Consider the following 19,138-nt stretch of genomic DNA (forward strand, 5'->3'; position numbering starts at 1 on the left):
CCAAAAAGCCAGACATGTCCGGGAAAATCCGGACATATGGTAACCCTAGGATTAGCATAAAATATTAGAGTAGAAACTTTAATTTGTGATGAAATTTCATTTGAATGCAACTGCAGTAAAACCTGGTTAGAACACTGCTTACTGCGTTGTATGGAAAACAACACTATATCTATGTGACCCACATCAAAACAGTAAAGCATGTCTTCTGTGTGCTGGAAGCAGGGCCGGCTCTAGGTTTTTTGCTGCCCCAAGCAAAAAAAATTTTAGCTGCCCCTCCCCCTGCCAGCCCTGGGCTCTCTCTCCCCCCCGCCCCACCAACTGCCACCTCCTGCCGACCCAGCCCTAGGTCACTGGTAACTCGCTCCCAGGGCAGGTCATTCAGCAGGAATTTTGGATGTGCACAGAACACAGACAGGATTGGTTCCCATATGGTTACAGAACTGCAGTAAAGTGGAACAATTTTCAGCTTGTGTGATTGAAGGATATCTGGATGCATATTATAAGACTGTCCTACATAAATGAGGAAAAGTTGAGGTGCCTTTATTATTCTTTTGTTCCATTCTTTGTTTCTATGTGGAATTTGCCAATGCAATATCACTGTCTTCCTTTTAAACAAATAAAACTAAAACTAAAAAAAAAAAAGCAATGGCTGTTGAAAATAGCAATTCCAGTCCTAATAACCACTGGGAAGCATTTCTTGCTCAATTTATTCTACTTTTTCTACATCAAGTTACAGTGGATCCATATGTTTGATTTGGGAGAAATGAAGTAACAGCTGCCCAAATTGAGCTTGAGCACTCCTGAATTTTGAGGGTGTTCAAATCTGGAAGGCAGGTGCTAGTTCCCTTTCTGAATATTAGCTAAATCTGGAAAAGAAAAGTCAATTTCTGCTTCCATGGCTCAGAAGTGTAAATCCTCCTACGTGCCTGGTACTGTATCTAAAGCTGCCCAGGTCCTAGTAGAGCCTCCCGTCCCTTACTTTTCATTTTAAATTCTAGTGGGATCCATGTACCTCCCTTGCTAGGCTTCAGATAGAGAGGTGCACTGTCCATTTAGTCCACCCAATTCTTTCTTTGGGGGAGAGCCCAGGGCTGGGGCAGCAGGAGGTGCGGGGAGGGAGAGGGGACCCCAGGGCTGGGGCGGCAGGAGGTGCAGGTGGGGGCCAGAGCTGGAGCGGCAGGGGGTGCGGGTGTGTGTGTGTGGGGGGGAGAAGAGCCCAGGGCTGGGGTGGCAAGAGATGCGGATGGGGGGAGAGCCCAGGGCTGGGGCAGCAGGGGGGTGCAGGTGGGGGCCAGAGCTGGGGCAGCAGGGGGTGTAGGTGGGGGAGAGTCCAGGGCTGGGGCAACACGGGGGTGCGGGGGGAGCCCAGGGCTGAGGTGGGGGGCGGCAAAAAACCTAGAGCTGGCTCTGTCCCTACCATTCACAGCAAGCTGCAGTGTGAGGTTTCAGTTCCACACTCCTTCCCCTTCCCTTTCCTGTTAATTGCGGCCAAGGGAATGCTGGGAAATGTAGTTCTTTCCCTGCTTCAGGGCTGGCACTATAGGCAGTGAGCTAACCAAGGAACTACAGATCCCAGGGCCCCCTGTTGGTTCTCAGCTCCCATGCTGGATTCTTGCGCCCCTGCAAATTTGCCGCCCCAAGCAACTGCTTGCTTTGCTGGTACCTAGAGCCGGCCCTGGCTGGAAGTCATCTCCCTCCATCTCTGTCACTCTATCGCCTTTCACTATGTCAGACACTAAAATGAAGTCAGCAGCAAGAGAAAGGAAAGCAGTGGCATTATACCCACTCATGGTGATGGAGATGAGCATGCAGTTATAGGGGCAAGGGAAAAAACCATGAGAGCCATGAGCAGTGCTAGAGCTAGAGCTGCTATTAGTGACCAAAATCACTGTTTGTTTAATGAACACTGGATGGGACTGAATGCTGCCATTGCTACACCACTAGTGACATTAGAGCCCAGGGCTGTATCACAGGATACCATTGCATTTGACAAAGCATCACTTTCCAGAACAAACTGTGAACCTGACAGAACTAGGTACTTGTCTTGGATACAAATGGAACCTGCTGTATTTCATACAGTATCCTTAAAGGCAAAACTGTTCTACTATCTGCACTGTTCTTGTATAAAAGTGTAGCTCAACTGTGTTCTGTACAGCAGTCTTGTTGACATCATTAAGAATCGTATACGGTGTGATAGCAGAACATGCCTATTTGTGTAGGAACCAGTGCGGCTGAATGGATCACACGCTGAACTGGGACTTGGACCTGTGTTCCACTCCCAGCTCTGCCTATGGTCTGCTTTGTGACTTTTGGCAAGTTACTGCACCTCAGAGAGTTCCCCATCTGTAAAGTGGTCATAATGATACTTAATGACACACTTCTTTGTAGTGACTGGTCCCTGCAGGTGATGTTAGGGGGAAGCTAGTGTTCTCACCTATGTGCAGGGGAGTAGAAGAACAGAGATAGACTCCTGGTACCTTCCATCCTCTTTTGGCCCTGCACAGAGGTCTGGCACAGTCTAGCCAAGGGAACAGACATGTGCCTTTGGCCTTGTCTATACTGCCACTTACAGCACTGAAACTTTCTTCACTCAGGGGGGTGAAGAAACACCCCCCTGAGTGATGCAAGTTTCAGCACTGTAAAGTGGCAGTGTAGACAGTGCTCCCAGTGCTGGTAGCTATTCCCCTCGTGGAGGTGGTTTTATTACAGCGTTGGAAGAGCTCTCTCCCAGCGCTGGAGCCGCGACTACACAGCCATGTTAAAGCGCTGTCACGGCAGCACTTCAATGTCGGCTGTGTAGTCATATCCTTTGTTACATACACAGAGGATAGGTCTACACTGCAATTAAAAACCCGCAGCTGACCCCTGCCAGCTGACTTGGGCTCGGGGGCTGTTTAATTGTGTGTAGATGATCAGGTTGGAGCCTGGGCTCTGCAGCCTGAGCCTGAACATCTACACCGCAGTTAAACAGCCCCGCAGCCCTGCCAGCCCAAGTCATCTGGCACAGGCCTCCATGGGTGTCTAATTGCAATGTAGACATACCCTGTCACTTTTCTGCCCTAGTCCTACTGGGCTTCTGCACTGCCCAGCACTCTGCATAGCCAGACCTAAAGTCCCAAGAGTGGTCAGTTTTACACAGCATTGAGGTCTGAAGCTAGGGATAGACTGATTTGAGCAGCAAATTTGTGTTTCTCTCTGCTATACAGATTAAGCCTTATTATCCAAAAACCATTTCCCATTAGTGCTTATGTGTTTGCCTTTCCTTGATCACTTCGCTTTCCATGGTAAAGGTCAGAGAGTTAAGAGAAGAACTAGAAGTGTCAGCTACAAAAACAGTTTCAACTTCCGCTAGAAAACTGGAATTACAGGGCTGATTTAATCAGTGATAGTTTCCATCCCCAGCCCTGGAAAGAGGTGTTTTTATAGGACCTCTTTGTCAGCAGTGCAGTTTGGCCACGGTTTAAGTGAGTGTTTCAATTCTTCTGCAGCTCCTCACTAGAAGCTGAAAGTCAATTGACCCAGTGCTCTTTGTATGCTGGCCCTCTACCTCCTTAATCATGAGTACTGGATATAAATTGAACATACAGAATTACTACCTTAAGGTGAAAAGAACAGGAGTACTTGCGGCACCTTAGAGACTAACAAATTTATTAGAGGATAAGCTTTCGTGGCCTACAGCCCATAAGATTCTTTCTGCGGATACAGACTAACACGGCTGCTACTCTGAAACCTACTTTAAGGTGGACAGCTGGCTAGAATGCAGAAAGTTAGCTGGTGTTCCACAAGAGTATTAAAGAAGAATCCCAGCAAGGTTATTAATGCACTTTAGTGCATCTATGTGGAGGGGAAGTGGGTACCACTGCAAGTTACCTTAAGAGTCATAAATTAACAACACTTTAATTAAAGCTGAACAATCTTTAGTTTTATTGTTGCCATATGTTTACTTCAGTTCAGCAAGGTGCACAGAAGCCTGTGCTAAGAACTCTCACCTCAAGTGGGGAATGTGCAACTTTGATAACCTTGTTAGAATATCCCTAAAGTTTCCAGCACAATTATTAGGCCTTTAGTTAAAGGCTGTTTTTGGCAGTTCCCCAAGATGACCACTTAACAGGTTTCTCTCTCTACATAATGCCCATCACTGACCTTCTGCATGTAACCACATTTATGACTGCAGCTTGGCTTTTTGGGTCTCGTTGCTACAATTGTATGCATGCAGGTCACAAGGTGGGGGCAGGGAGATGGCACAACCCCAACATGCAGCCCCAGTTTTGGGGTGTGCATTGCTCAGCTCATTACAAAGCTGTGCATCAGTATAGTTTCAAGTAATTTTTATTAATCATAATATTTTACTTACACGCTTCTCTTGTAATGCAGCCACGAGGGCAAAGTCAGATCTCCTTACGCTCATTCACGCAGGACTACTTACAGCATGTGAGGAAATGCATGACCAGGAGCTAGAAGTTGTACATTAGAATAGGAGGTGGTCTACAGGACAGGTGGTCTACAGTAATCTGGGGTCCTAAAGACACCATGACAGGGAGACCCCATGGCCTCACCCTCCAGCACCTGGAACTGTGGAGGCAGGGGTCCCTTCTCCTCCCACAGAAGCAGAGGCAGCAGCAAGGGGCCTCCTTTCTCACATGGTAACAGCACCCCACCTTCCTCTGGTAGATGAGATATGTTTTTGGGGGGTAGTCCAGGATCATTGCACTCTTCTTCCACACGCAGAGTCCTCTGCGATCATAGTATATATCATATCATAGGTAGGGAGCAGTGACTTGTGGATAATCACCCATTGAGATGCATGGGACAGCTCACTCTTCCTGATCTATCTTTTGGCTGCAGCTGTCACTACATTGATTACACTTGTCATGTTTTGAAGTTTTCTTCACAACTATGAGCGCTAGAAACTTTCTATTTGGAAAACTATAATTTTACTGTAATAGCACAACCCCAGGAGTTGGGGCTCTCAGCACGAACCAGTAGTACCTATGCCTTAATCTCACCCTAATTTATATTGCAACTTCTTACACTCTGCTGTTAGTTGCTTTTCTTTCCCTGCTGTAGTGCTCACAGACACCCTTGATCAGTGGACTAAGGGTTGTGTGTACAAATGGGCTTGAACCTGAGTAGATTTAAGTCAGTCACACTAGGCCTTCTAGGGGCCTTGTCCACATTATAGAATCTTACATTTGAACACAATTGGCAGTGTTAGGAGACAATGCTGAGCACAGCTTGTGCTGGTCCACCATGACTGCAAAGCCCTGGACAGTATGTCATCTAATTTGAGGGTTCTCCATTCTCAAACATAAGATTTTTTTTTTTTTTTTTTTTTTTTTTTTTTGCTGTAGACAAGTGCTAAATCAGTTTAAGTTTATGCAACATACATGTTGAGAGGATCTGGAAAAAAGGGTAAGTTCCAATACAGGCTCCCTAGATTTACCTCTGAATTTGACCCTTGTTCTGCAACATAGGACTCCTATTTCCATAGCAATCCATTCCCACTCTGTTGCTACCTATTCTTCATATCCATTGCACCAGAAGGAAGAGTACTAAAACAGCAGAGCTGTTCTGCAATGTCTGGCATTTAAATACCATGTAAACTTATCACTCATTCCTTGAGTCCATCCCTGATGTCCCTTTTGCAACAGCAAACCGCACTGAACCCTAGTACCATAATTTCATAACTGCCAAAGTGTGACAAGAGTCCAGCTCTTTCAAGTGAGTTCTGGTGCACTAAAACAAGGACGGCTACATGACAATATGCAGGGTTCTTGCAATGCCTGGAAAAACTGGTTATGGACAAGGAAACAAGTTGATGAGTTAGCTGAAACTGATGTGGGGAAATAGACAAGAATCTCTGTAGTTTAATCCCCATTGGCTGTCATTCTCTTTGCTTACCAGAAATGTGCACATCCACCCTGATGTCATTGATGTGCCTAAAAATCTCAGTAATTGGCATATTTTACAAGAAAAAGAATTATCTCCAATCTCAACTGCTGACCAATTACTAATCTCCAGTAACCCAATCCCTCCAAAAAAGTAGGTCTGAAAAAGTGTATTGCACTTCATGATGTGGTTTCCAATGGCTGAAGTCAGATTTCTGTTTTACTAATCTTTAAAGACTAGCCATTTAGCAATCACGCGACTGCCATAATCTTTTTGGTACAAGATATTAATGTCTTCCTGGAAACCCTATACCTTAGCAAGGTGCAGTCAGAGTTTGGGCTGGGCTTCTTGGGTTAAGACTGGGGCAACCCTTCCTCCCCTTTCCCAGCTCCACACAGAAATATAGCCCCTGATTCAAAGAAGCAGACATCCCTTTTTACCCTGCCTGCTGGGCCCTAACTGACTGCTGCCTGGTCCTAGCTCATCTAGCTGCTTGAGGACTGATTTTCATTGGTTCCACCTGCAATTGATCCTTGGTGGCCTCTCTAGGCAGCTCAGGAAGGACTAAACTTGGTGCTCTTTTTCCCCAAAAGGACACCTCCTTCAGGCAGGGTGCACCAAGATGGTAGGGCCTCCAGCAGAAGCCAACAAATGCCTGGTACACTCTGTCAGTCATTAAACTACAGCTGCACTGGTGCTGGAAAACAGGTATGAAGTTTTGTAGTGTAGAGGCAAGGGAGAACCCTGGAAGTTTTGTCTGAATAGTGACTACAGGATCAGGCCCATGCCATCTGAAGTGCATGAATAAGATAGAAAGGGCTGAATTCTACTCTGTTAGACTAAAAGAACTTGTATTGAAGTGAAAGGGACGGCACTTGAGGATAGAATTAGTGTAAGTGCTTTAGGTGATGTCATACATTTGCGGGAGAGAGACAAACTAAACAGATTTTGTAGTATATTTGCCACTGTCAAATCTAACAAAAGTTGAAATACAGGTTTCACTTCTTGCACTAAAGCTTAATAAAGACTTGCACATCAAGTCTCAACCTCAAGAGGCCAATTGTTCTCATTTCCTGATGAGCTGGGTTATATCCTCAAAGTGTGTGTATTCCCATAACCCAGTGCCAAAACAAATAGTACATAGTTCAGATTTCTGGTCTATGTTCTGATGAATGGGTCGGTGTTTTGCTAAAACACATGCAAGACGGATAGCATTCACCTTTCAACAGTTTCGGTGTACCATTTATTAGCTCTCAAACCCACTAAAGAGAATTTAAATGCTGTTTAAGATATACCATGAAAATCTGGGAGATAAAGAATCAAAGGGATTTGCAGTCAAATGGAAGCTAAGATAGAAGCTACTCCAGCACTAAGTGAGATCCAATTTAGATTATATTTGTGGAAGACAAGCTCCCAGATCACTGAACCTTAACAACATCAGCATCTATCAATAATTTTCATATTCATTAGTTTTCTTTTTTAAAACATTTGAACTAGTTTTGACATCAATTTTCTGATCTAGGGCAGATTTTGGCATCCACAGTTCAAGAAGGATATTGGTAAGTTGGTGAGGGATCAGAGAAGCGCCACAAGAATGATTAAAGGATTGGAAATCATGTTTTATAGTGATAGTCAAGCAGCTCACTCTGTTTAGCTTAACAAAGAGAGGATTAACAAAGAGAGGTGACTTATTCCCAGTCTATAAGTACCAATATGGGGAACAGAAATTTGGTAATAGAGGGCTCTTCGATTTAGCAGATAAAGGTACAACAAGATTCAGTGGGTGGACACTAAAGTGGAGAAAATTAAAATATAACATATCTGGTAAAAAATATACTCTGTTAGGGCCCAAACTTGCCAACATGTATGTAAGTGATTTGATTTGGTAGTTAATGGTGGTGCTTCAGTGAATAAACATTTTTAGCACTTCTTTTTAAAGTGTCATTGCAATTGCCTGGCTACAACACAAAATGATAAGACAAGACAACTAAAATCAGTGCATATCATCAAATCAGCTTTCCGTAAGAGTTTCAGACATTTTGGAGAACTCTAGTAAAATATTCCAGGCCCTTGGACCCACTGCCTGAACACCTGCCTTGATCAAGAGTCTGTGAGTGTGTCTGCTGTGCTTTCCCTTTTAGCTACAAGATTTTCCCAGTCTTTTTGTTCTGTGATTACTTCATATATCTTTTCCTAGTGAGCCAAGGAAAAGAGTGTAGCATCAGGCACCCTTGGAGCTTCAAAAGCAACCCCATTTTGATGACTCTCAGGAAGGACATACCTACCAAATCAAGCTGACTCTCACACTTCATGTGTCTATCTCTTGATGCCATTTTAGTTGCCTAAAAATAGATATTCAGTCTAGAATACAACAATGGCATGGAGTACAAAGTATGAGTTCTAATGCAATGGCTCAACTAAGAGACTACTTTTATAGCATATAGAGAAGAGGTGTTTACTTGTAAAAATGAAATGTTTTTAATCAAACAGTAGAGCATGTTTGAAAGAGATCATCAAAATTATTATGACAGATTATGTCTGAGACGAATCAAGTAGTTTGAGGCTATTCAACCCAGGCATAGGGCCTCTTCTGGGCAGCATCTGTGTGGATCCCCAAGAGTATAAGAGGCGCCCCTCTGCCACCACACATCCCAGCAGCAGCTGGCCAGATTCCACACCAGAAGTGTAGTTCTTGTCTCTCTCCTTCTGCCCATTGGTGCCTAGGTGTCTGAAACCGGCCAGGGAGGGTCCATAGCTGACCTTCCCCATAGTAGCCACTGGATGAGTACACTGCACCCTCTGCTACGGGAGGTGCAGTTCCTGGGAGCCCAGATTTCTTTCTGCAGATGCCAGCTGGTGGCATGGCACCTTTAGTTCTCACATTGCCTATGATAAATCCTATCCCTCAGAAAAGGGGCTGTTTTTATAGATAGTTTATGTCTATGGAAGTGAATCATTTACATATATACGTCAAGTTCTCTGAAGGCTTTTCCTGTTTGAGGGTGGAGATGACTAGATGCGAGTTCATGTATGTAGTGACTAATAAAATCATAGATTAATGTATATTTACCATTAGGATTAAATGAATTTGAGTCTTAATATATAAGCATTTTTTGCACCACAATTTCTTAGTAATGATGGGTCAAACTCAAACTACTCAGTCAAGGAAGTTACATGAACAGCTTTGATTGCAGGAATTTGGCCCACTCCTTCCAGTAATAGACTGAATGTATGAAACTGAGAAACAGTTTATCTCACCATTTTAAATAGAGAAAAGGACAGTTAGAGTCTGTTCTGGGTTTTGGGTGAATATTCAGGGAAACAGGGGAGTTCTTATATTATCCAAACCAGTTGTTACTAGCATGTAGGGAAAGTACCAATGAAGACGACAACAAAGATTGATAAACGTGTCTCTTCTGTTAACATTCCCAGGTCCTGATGGAGAGAAAACTTGGCCCAAGAAGTATCCATTTTGTGGAGGAGTATTCCAGTCTCCAATAGATTTTCATAATGATATTCTCCAATATGATACCACTCTCTTACCTTTAGAGCTTGTAGGCTACAATGTGTCCTCCACTGACCACTTCATGTTGACCAATAATGGTCATTCAGGTAAGGAAACCAAATGTGCAGCAAGAGAATTGAAAGAAAGAGTTTCTGGACTTATATTTCATTTCTTATATTATTGGCAGTGATCGACCAAGCCCTTGCAATAGAATACAAACATCTTGGATAACTATCTAAAGAAACTTGTAATTATAAAACACACATCAGTATACCATAAATATAGCTGTTGCACTTTAGATTAACTTACGCTTGTGAAAAGTTTTTCTTATTAATTTGGTTAAAATACTCAGAAATAGGAACAGAATTTGCAGCTTTGTTTAGAAAGAAGTGAAAAGTCAGTAAATCTGGATGAAGTCACCCTTAATAGATATTGTAATCAACTGGAAAGATAAAAAGTGGTTCACTGAATTTAAGACAAAAATCAAGCAAACCTGGGAGTTTCAGCAAACGCCTCTACTACTTGAATGAAGATAGAGAACTTCCTTAAGTGTGAGACAGAAAGACATATATAACCATTAGGATCAGCTTACACACACGCCTAGCGCCCTCCACTGTAGCATCAAGGCAAGATACCCTACCAACAACAACAGGGATGAGAACAGAGATGAAGCAATCTCTTAAAACCTCAGAATATTTCAATGCCACAAAGTAGAATACTTATAAGCCAATTCCCCACAATTTTTTCTAGAAACAACTTAAAGACTTACAAACGAGAACAGCAGCAAGGCTCTCCTGCAGCACATCCTTCTCCAGTACTGCCAAAGTGTCAAAAAACCCTGCATTATAAAATACCTCAGACTTCACCCCTTCCCAGCATGCTTTGTTAAAAGGAGCTTGACAGGCAAGCCTCTCTTTTCTCACTGTTTCTGTGGGATAAACATGCTCTGTACCATACCCGTAAATAGCCAGGTCCCCCAAGGAACTGTACTGGAATCAGTTCTGTTCAACATATTCATAAATGACCTGGAAAAAGGGATAAACAGTGAGATGGCAAAGTTTGCAGATGATATGAAATTCCTCAGGATAGTTAAATACAAAGCAGACTGTGAACAGTTACAAAGGGATCTCACAAAATTGGGTGACTGGGCAACAAAACGGCAGATGAAATTCATTGTTGTTAAATGCAAAGTAATACACATTGCAAAACATAATCCCAACTATACATACAAAATGATGGGGTCTAAATTTGCAATTATCGCTTAAGAAGGAGATCTTGGAGTCATCAGGGATAGTTTTCTGAAAACAGCTGCTCACACAACTCTCCCAGTCAATTCACATTCCATGTATTAAATTCTACAAGAATATAGGGGGGAAATGTTCTAGACCAGGGATCGGCAACCTTTGGCAGGCTGAGGGATGTGCTGGCCACTGCTTCCCATCGCTCCCATTGGCCTGGAGCGGTGAACTGCGGCCAGTGGGAGCCACGATCGGCCCAACCTGCGGATGCGGCAGGTAAACAAACCAGCCCGTCCCGCCAGGGTGCTTACCCTGGTGGGCTGTGTGCCAAAGGTTGCCGATCCCTGTTCTAGACTCCCTTAAATTGCCTAGAGAGTTCCAAAGACTGCTAAAAATGATAATCTTCCAGATACTATAACATATGGCATGTGCTGGATTCTGGGTTAAGAGCCTGAATGGTTTATTCTGCTATTCTAATTCTCTGTATCCAATAAAGTCAGACACACTAGTTCTGTGAACCAAGTGCATCAACACAGCAATATAATCTTCTTCCATATTTTTTGGTCTACTTGCAGTAAGAATGAGTCTGTTTCCTACCATGCACATCAGAAACCTCCCTTTCCAATACACCGCAACTCAGCTTCACCTACACTGGGGAAACAGGAACAAGCCAGAAGGCTCGGAGCACACAGTCAGTGGAAGGCATTTTGCTGCTGAGGTAAGATGGTCTCAAGTCAGAGAAATCTGGAAGGGAAAGTTAGACAGTTCCCACTATTTCAAAGCTAAAATTTGTATAGGCAGTGGTTGATGTATTCACCACTTGTGTATAAGAACATTCTGCCAAAGAAGGCACACAGGCACTAATTTAAGCACTTATGCTCTTAATATTTAATATATCCTATATCAAGATGCTACGGATTTAGGCTGGACTCAGTAAGTGGTATGGCTTTGTTGCTAAAGCATGACACTAGGAATCAAGAGATCTGAGTTCTACTCTCAGTACTGACACTGGCTTGCTCTGTAACTTCAAGCAAGTTATGTATTCTCTTGGCACCTCAATATCTCCACAATGGGGATAGTGAATATCTGCAACAAAGGTGTTTTGTGAGGCTTAATCTCACTGTTTTGACATGCTTTGTGATAGTTTTTATATAGATGTATCCATCAGACTAAGAATGATTTGGTAGGTCTTTTCCACTTCTACCTTTCCTGATTCTGTCATACTGATTTAGGAATAGATATTGAAAAGCAGCACCAACTGCTAAATCACTGAGAAAGCATTGAATCAAAATGTTTGGCTTTTCAAAATTGATCCAAGTGTTTTGCTTAGAGGTTCGCATACATGTAAACTTAAAATGTTTGTACCATGCAGATACTCTAAATTCTGCTGCTTAACACCTATCTATCCAACTGGAGACTAGAGATGATGCAGAGCACTGTTTAAGTAACAATGTGTAATTATGCTCTTTGTTGCATGACACAAGCTCAAATAGTCTCTGTGCAGTTCTGCTTGGGTTCAGATTTGGAAGTGCTATGTAACCGTTACATGAACAGTGTCTGGATCCTGGTCGGCAACATAAGGTTCTACATAGTTAGATTGATTTAATAGAATTTCCTGTATGAATGTATTAGTCTAGCTTAATAGGGGGCTGTTGGAAAAACAGCAGGGAAACAACGCAATGGATCTAGATAGGCCATACTCCAAAAATATTTGTGGGGCAATTACAGGAAAACGGCCTACTTCCAGGTTCCAATCCGAAGTTGCACTGTTGTTTTGCCAGTTCTGGACACTAACAGATCAAAGAGCTACAAAACAGTTTAAAACTGACACATTCTCTGAGAAGAGACTGAGCAGCTTGTAAAGGAGTCATTCCTTGAAGCAGTGGGGAGAAATGATTGGTGAGTTATGGAATGAAACCATCACATAGCCTATAGCGGTCTTTGAGTGCCTGTAGGATGCTCAGACCTACCAGAATCCTGACTGCTCAGATGGGCAGGCACCTGGTAAACTAGACATGCTCATAATCTGTTATTGTTTTAAGAACTTTTTCTCTGCAGTGGTTTTGTTCTAAATAAATAATGCTTGGCTTTAAGAAGGCTGTCTGTTACTGGATACTACCATCAGTGTTCTTGGCATTAACAGACCTGCAGCTATGAACTATAAAACAGGCCTGCTGAGGTAATCGCAGTTAGCACCTGGGAATGGCAGTCCAAGGCCTGATCTGAGAGTGGGAGAATTGTATGAACCCACCCCAAGAGCTCAAGTGATGGCTTGAGGCCTGAGAGAGGGTGCATTTGCACAGACCAGGAGGGGTCTGTAATGGTGACAATCAGTTCTAAAAGCATACAGCACAATTCATGGAAATTTATTTTAGTAATCAATACTGGATTTAGCAATGAATAATTATATGCTCAATTTATTCAATTTATAATCCCAGAGTAATTACAAGTCTATCTGAAATTGAGTAGGATTAAAGGTACAATTCTAGGCTAAGGACAATAGCCATACCCTTTGCTGAAGCTATTGGAAAGGCCATTTCTTTCTCACAGGCTAACTCCAACAGTGGAGACTTCCCCTTCTTCAGTGGCTGTGGGAAGGGGTTCTGTGCAGTTCAAATATTTTTCAGAATAAGTTTGTCTGTTACCTTAAATCCCTGCTCTACATACACCAAGTCATCGCAAGGGTGAAGTTGGAGAAATCCAGTCAAACATAATTCATTAATGAAAGCTCATTCAGTTGGATGTTTATATGTTAGCTGGTTAAGGAGACTTGTTTCTAAAAGGAATTTAACCTTCCAATTTCCGAGATACAACTATATCTCAGTATCTTCACTTGCACTCCTAAATTTAAATTTAGGAGTGCTAGAATATTTGGTGCCTCTGCCTACTCTATTCAATATAGGTTCTTATACCATGCTCATCACTATAATAGCTGGGCACTTTACAGTAGTGCATTAAGCAATGTGACTAACCTCTCATGTGTGATTTGTTCTCTCATCTTCTCCCCATGGGGAGAATTGTATGTACAATGCAGTGCTTTGTTTTAGTAGTTTTTTTTGTGGTTGTCAGGGTGGGGAGCTAATGCCTATCTCAGGCCACTTCATTCATATGGTAATTCATAAGACTTCTACCAGGAAATTTTCTGGTTTGTAATAAATAGTTTTGGGACAGGCACAGAACAATGCTGTTTGGCCTAGGGTGGACAGGAGGAGATATGAGGCCAGAATCCTCTCACACTAACACCAGCATGACTCAAGATTAACTCCATTGACTTCAACAGAATTCCTCTGGATTTATATTGCTGCAAAAGAAAAGAAAATGCATAACTGCCTATTTCCTACATGTAGCAACCAAGGGTGTAGCCAGTCTTGTTTTGGCTTAATTCACACACTTTAACATGAAATAACTGCACAGCTGGTGACTTGCTCAGCTATCCAAGACTACATCAGAGAGCCTAACCACAATATTATCCAATTAATACACTAAATGCTCGTGTTAAGCAAGTTAATTGCATAACTTCTGAAGAGTTTGCATAATATTATATAGTAACAATGTAATAGATGATGTTCCATATGGGACAGGAAAGTAGGGTAAGGTACGTAGCAAAGCCCAGGGGAAAGCTTAGTAAATCAGGCTTCCATCAGAGAATTCCCAATGCTCATCTGATGTTTTAGTGGAAAATTTCCAAACTGTTAAAGAGTGATCCATCAAGCAAGACCAAACCAAGCATCAGCTTCCAGAACATGATTTTGTTAATACTAATAATCTTTAATTGATAGGTACCTATACATGAGGTCTCTGGGAATCTTAGCAACAATAAACTGAACACACTATTTACACTAAATTCTTGACTCTTTTTTGAAAACTGTAAGCATATCAAAATTCACTATTAGATTTCTATGTTCCCGAATCACTGTGAACTGAGAGACTAAGGGTATGTCTACACTACGAAATTAGGTTGAATTTATAGAAGCCGGTTTTATAGAAATCGGTTGTATACAGCCGATTATGTGTGTCCTCACATAAAATGCTCTAAGTGCATTAAGTTGGTGGACCGCGTCCACAGTACCGAGGCTAGCGTCGACTTCCGGAGCGTTGCACTATGGGTAGCTATCCCACAGTTCCCGCAGTCTCCGCCGCCCATTGGAATTCTGGGTTGAGATCCCAATGCCTGAATGATGCAAAACAGTGTCGCGGGGGGTTCTGGGTACATGTTGTCAGGCCCCTCCCCCTCCATCAGAGCAATGGCAGACAATCGATTCGCGCCTTTTTACCTGGGTTACCTGTGCAGACAACATACCACGCCAAGCATGGAGTCCGCTCAGCTCAGCTCACCGTCACCATATGTCATCTGGGTGCCGGCAGACGTGGTACTGCATTGCTACACAGCAGCAGCTAATTGCCTTCTGGCAGTAGACGGTGCAGTACGACTGGTAGCCTTCATCAGCGATCTGGGTGCTGGCAGACGTGGGGCTGCATTGCTACACAGCAGCAGCCCCTTGCCTTTTAGCAGTAGATGGTGCATTACGACTGGTATCTGTTGTCATCATACTGCCGTTCAATCAGATGATGGCTGAAACTCCGTATGTCCCCCAGTCATATTCTGCTGCCTTCCTAATGATGATGGCGGCTATCTGTCGTAGTACACTATTTTCTGCCAAGCACTCAGTATTTTCTGCCAAACACCCATAAGATGCCGAGGGCTATCAGTCATGCTGCACCGTCGTCTGCCAGCTTAAGATGTAAAAAATAGATTTGTTCTGTATTAATTTGCTTCCCCCTCCCTCCGTGAAATCAACAGCCTGCTAAACCCAGGGTTTTGAGTTCAATCTTTGGGGGGGCCATTCTGTGTGACAGTTGTTTGTGTTTCTCCCTGATGCACAGCCACCTTTGTTGATTTTAATTCTCTGTACCTGTATGCCATGTCATCACTCGCCCCTCCCTCCCTCCGTCAGACAATAGTTTCGCGCCTTTTTTCAGACCAGACGCCATAGCACTGGGATCATGAAGCCCGCTCAGATCACCGCAGCAATTATGAGCATTATGAACACCACAGGCATTGTCCTGGAGTATATGCAGAGCCAGGACATGCCAAAGCAAAACCAGGACCAGCCAATGAGGCGATTGCAGTGCAGCGACGAGAGTGATGAGGAAATTGACATGGACATAGACCTCACAGAAGGTACAGGCCCCAGCAATGTGCAAATCATGGTGTTACTGGGGCAGGTTCATGCCGTGGAACGCCGATTCTGGGCCCGGGAAACAAGCACAGACTGGTGGGACCGCATCGTGTTGCAGGTGTGGGACGATTCCCAGTGGCTGCGAAACTTTCGCATGCATAAGGGCACTTTCATGGAACTTTGTGACTTGTTTTCCCCTGCCCTGAAGCGCCAGAATACCAGGATGAGAGCAGTCCTCACATTTGAAAAGCGAGTGGTGATAGCCCTGTGGAAGCTTGCAACGCCAGACAGCTACCGGTCAGTCGGGAATCAATTTGGAGTGGGCAAATCTACTGTGGGGTCTGCTGTGATCCAAGTTGCCAGGGCAATCAAAGACCTGGTGATATCAAGGGTAGTGACTCTGGGAAACGTGCAGGCCATAGTGGATGGCTTTGCTGCAGTGGGATTCCCAAACTGTGGTGGGGCGATAGACGGAACCCATATCCCTATCTTGTCACCGGAGCACCAAGCCACCGAGTACATAAACCGCAAGGGGTACTTTTCAATGCTGCTGCAAGCCCTGGTGGATCACAAGGGACGTTTCACCAACATCAACGTGGGATGGCCGGGAAAGGTACATGATGATGTCTTCAGGCACTCTGGTCTGTTTCGAAAGCTGGAGGAAGGACTTTCTTCCCGGACCAGAAAATAACCGTTGGGGATGTTGAAATGCCTATCGTTATCCTTGGGGACCCAGCCTACCCCTTAATGCCATGGCTCATGAAGCCGTACACAGGCAGCCTGGACAGTAGTCAGGACCTGTTCAACTACAGGCTGAGCAAGTGCCGAATGGTGGTGGAATGTGCATTTGGACGTTTAAAAGCGCGCTAGCACAGCTTACTGACTCGCTTAGACCTCAGCTAAAAGAATATCCCCATTGTTATTGCTGCTTGCTGTGCGCTCCACAATATCTGAGAGAGTAAGGGGGAGACATTTATGGCGGGGTGGGAGGTTGAGGCAAATCACCTGGCCGCTGATGACACGCAGCCAGACACCAGGGCGGTTAGAAGAGCACAGCAGGGCGTGGTGCGCATCAGAGAAGCTTTGAAAACGAGTTTTGTGACTGGCCAGGCTACGGTGTGAAACTTCTGTTTGTTTCTCCTTGATGAACCCTCCGTCCCCCCTCACCCGGTTCACTCTACTTCCCTGTAAACCAACCACCTCACCCTCACCTCCCCACTTCGAACACCGCTTGTAGAGGCAATAAAGTCATTGTTACTTCACATTCATGCATTCTTTATTAATTCATCACACAACTAGGGGGATAATTGCCAAGGTAGCCCAGGATGGGTGGGGGAGGAGGGAAGGAAAAGGACACACTGCAGTTTAAAACTTTAACTCTTATTGAAGGCCAGACTTCTGATGCTCGGGCAATCATCTAGGGTGGAGTGACTGGGTGGCCAGAGGCCCCTCCACCGTGTTCTTGGGCGTCTGGGTGAGGAGGCAATGGAACTTGGGGAGGAGGGCTGTTGGTTACACAGGGGCTGTAGCGGCGGTCTCTGCTCCTGCTGCCTTTCCTGCAGCTCAACCATACACTGGAGCATATCAGTTTGATGCTCCAGCAGCCGGAGCATCGACTCTTGCCTTCTGTCTGCAAGCTGACGCCACCTATCATCTTCAGCCCGCCACTTGCTCTGTTCATCCCGCGATTCAGCCCGCCACCTCTCCTCTCGTTCATATTGTGCTTTTCTGTAGTCTGACATTGACTGCCTCCACGCATTCTGCTGTGCTCTGTCAGCGTGGGAGGACATCTGGAGCTCCGAGAACGAATCATCCCGAGTCCGCCATTTTCTCCTTCTAATCTTCGCTAGCCTCTGTGAAGGAGAAACATTTGCAGCTGGTGGAGGAGAAGGGAGAGGTGGTTAAAAAAGACACATTTTAGAGAACAATGGGTACACTCTTTCATGTTAAATTTTGCTGTTTACATTACACAGCACATGTGCTTTCGTTACAAGGTCGCATTTTTCCTCTTATATTGAGGCCCTGCCGGTTTGGTGTGAGAGATCACTCACGCAGTGCCAGGCAACAGATTTCGGCTTGCAGACAGCCATGGTAAGCCACAGTCTTTTGGCTTTTTTAACCTTCTTAACATGTGGGAATGGTTTCAAACAGTAGTGCCCTCATTTCCCATACCAAGCACCTCTTTGGTTGGCCATTTAAAATGGGTTTGCAATGTAAAAGGAGGGGATGCGGTTTCCGGGTTAACATGCAGCACAAACCCAACTACCCCACACACACACACACCCAATTCTCTGGGATGATCACTTCATCCCTCCCCCCTACCGCGTGGCTAACAGCAGGGAACATTTCTGTTCAGCCGAGCAGGAACAGGCACCTCTGAATCTCCCCTTAATAAAATCACCCCATTTCAACCAGGTGACCGTGAATGATATCACTCTCCTGAGGATAACAAAGAGAGATAAGGAATGGATGTTGTCCGCGTGCCAGCAAACACCGGGACCATACACTGCCATGCTTTGTTATGCAATGATTCCAGACTATGTGCTACTGGCCTGGCGTGGTAAAGTGTCCTACCATGGCGGACGGGATAAGGCAGCCCTCCCCAGAAACCCTTTGCAAAGGCTTTGGGAGTACATGAAGGAGAGCTTTCTGGAGATGTCCCTGGAGGATTTCCGCTCCATCCCCATACACATTAACAGACTTTTCCAGTAGCTGTACTGGCCGCGATTGCCAGGGCAAATTAATCATTAAACACGCTTGCTTTTAAACCATGTGTAATATTTACAAAAGGTATACTCACCAGAGGTCCCCTGTGTGCCCTCAGGGTCTGGGAGCACGCCTTGGGTGAGTTCGTGGATTACTGGCTCCAGGTCCAGGGTGATAAACATATCCTGGCTGTTGGGGAAACCGATTTCTCTGCTTCCTTGCTGCTGTGAGCTATCTACATTATCTTCATCCTCATCTTCCTCGTATCCCAACCCGCTTCCCTGTTGTGTGTTTCTCCATTGACAGAGTCATAGCACACGGTTGGGGTAGTGGTGGCTGCACCCCCTAGGATCGTATGCAGCTCCACGTAGAAGCGGCTTGTTTGCGGCTCTGCCCCGGACCTTCTGTTTGCCTCTCTGACTTTGTGGTAGGCTTGCCTTAGCTCCTTAATTTTCACGCGGCACTGCTGTGCGTCCCTGTTATGGCCTCTGTCCTTCATGGCCTTGGAGACCTTTTCCAATATTTTGCCATTTAGTTTACTGCTACGGAGGTCAGCTAGCACTGATTCATCTCCCCATATGGTGAGCAGATCCAGTACCTCCCGTTCGGTCCATGATGGA

General features: G+C 44.6%; 1 protein-coding gene across 1 annotated transcript in view; it reads left to right on the plus strand.

Annotated features, from left to right (window-relative positions):
- Nucleotides 1–19,138, plus strand: part of CA12 (carbonic anhydrase 12) — a 46,672-nt gene that overhangs the window by 5,174 nt on the left and 22,360 nt on the right. Inside the window, 2 exon segments of the mRNA XM_034784998.1 lie at nt 9,322–9,501; nt 11,208–11,350. Of these exon segments, the coding sequence (XP_034640889.1) occupies nt 9,322–9,501; nt 11,208–11,350 (323 nt within the window).

This window comes from Trachemys scripta, chromosome 10 (genome assembly GCF_013100865.1).
Source record: "Trachemys scripta elegans isolate TJP31775 chromosome 10, CAS_Tse_1.0, whole genome shotgun sequence".
Classification (NCBI taxonomy): domain Eukaryota; kingdom Metazoa; phylum Chordata; order Testudines; family Emydidae; genus Trachemys; species Trachemys scripta.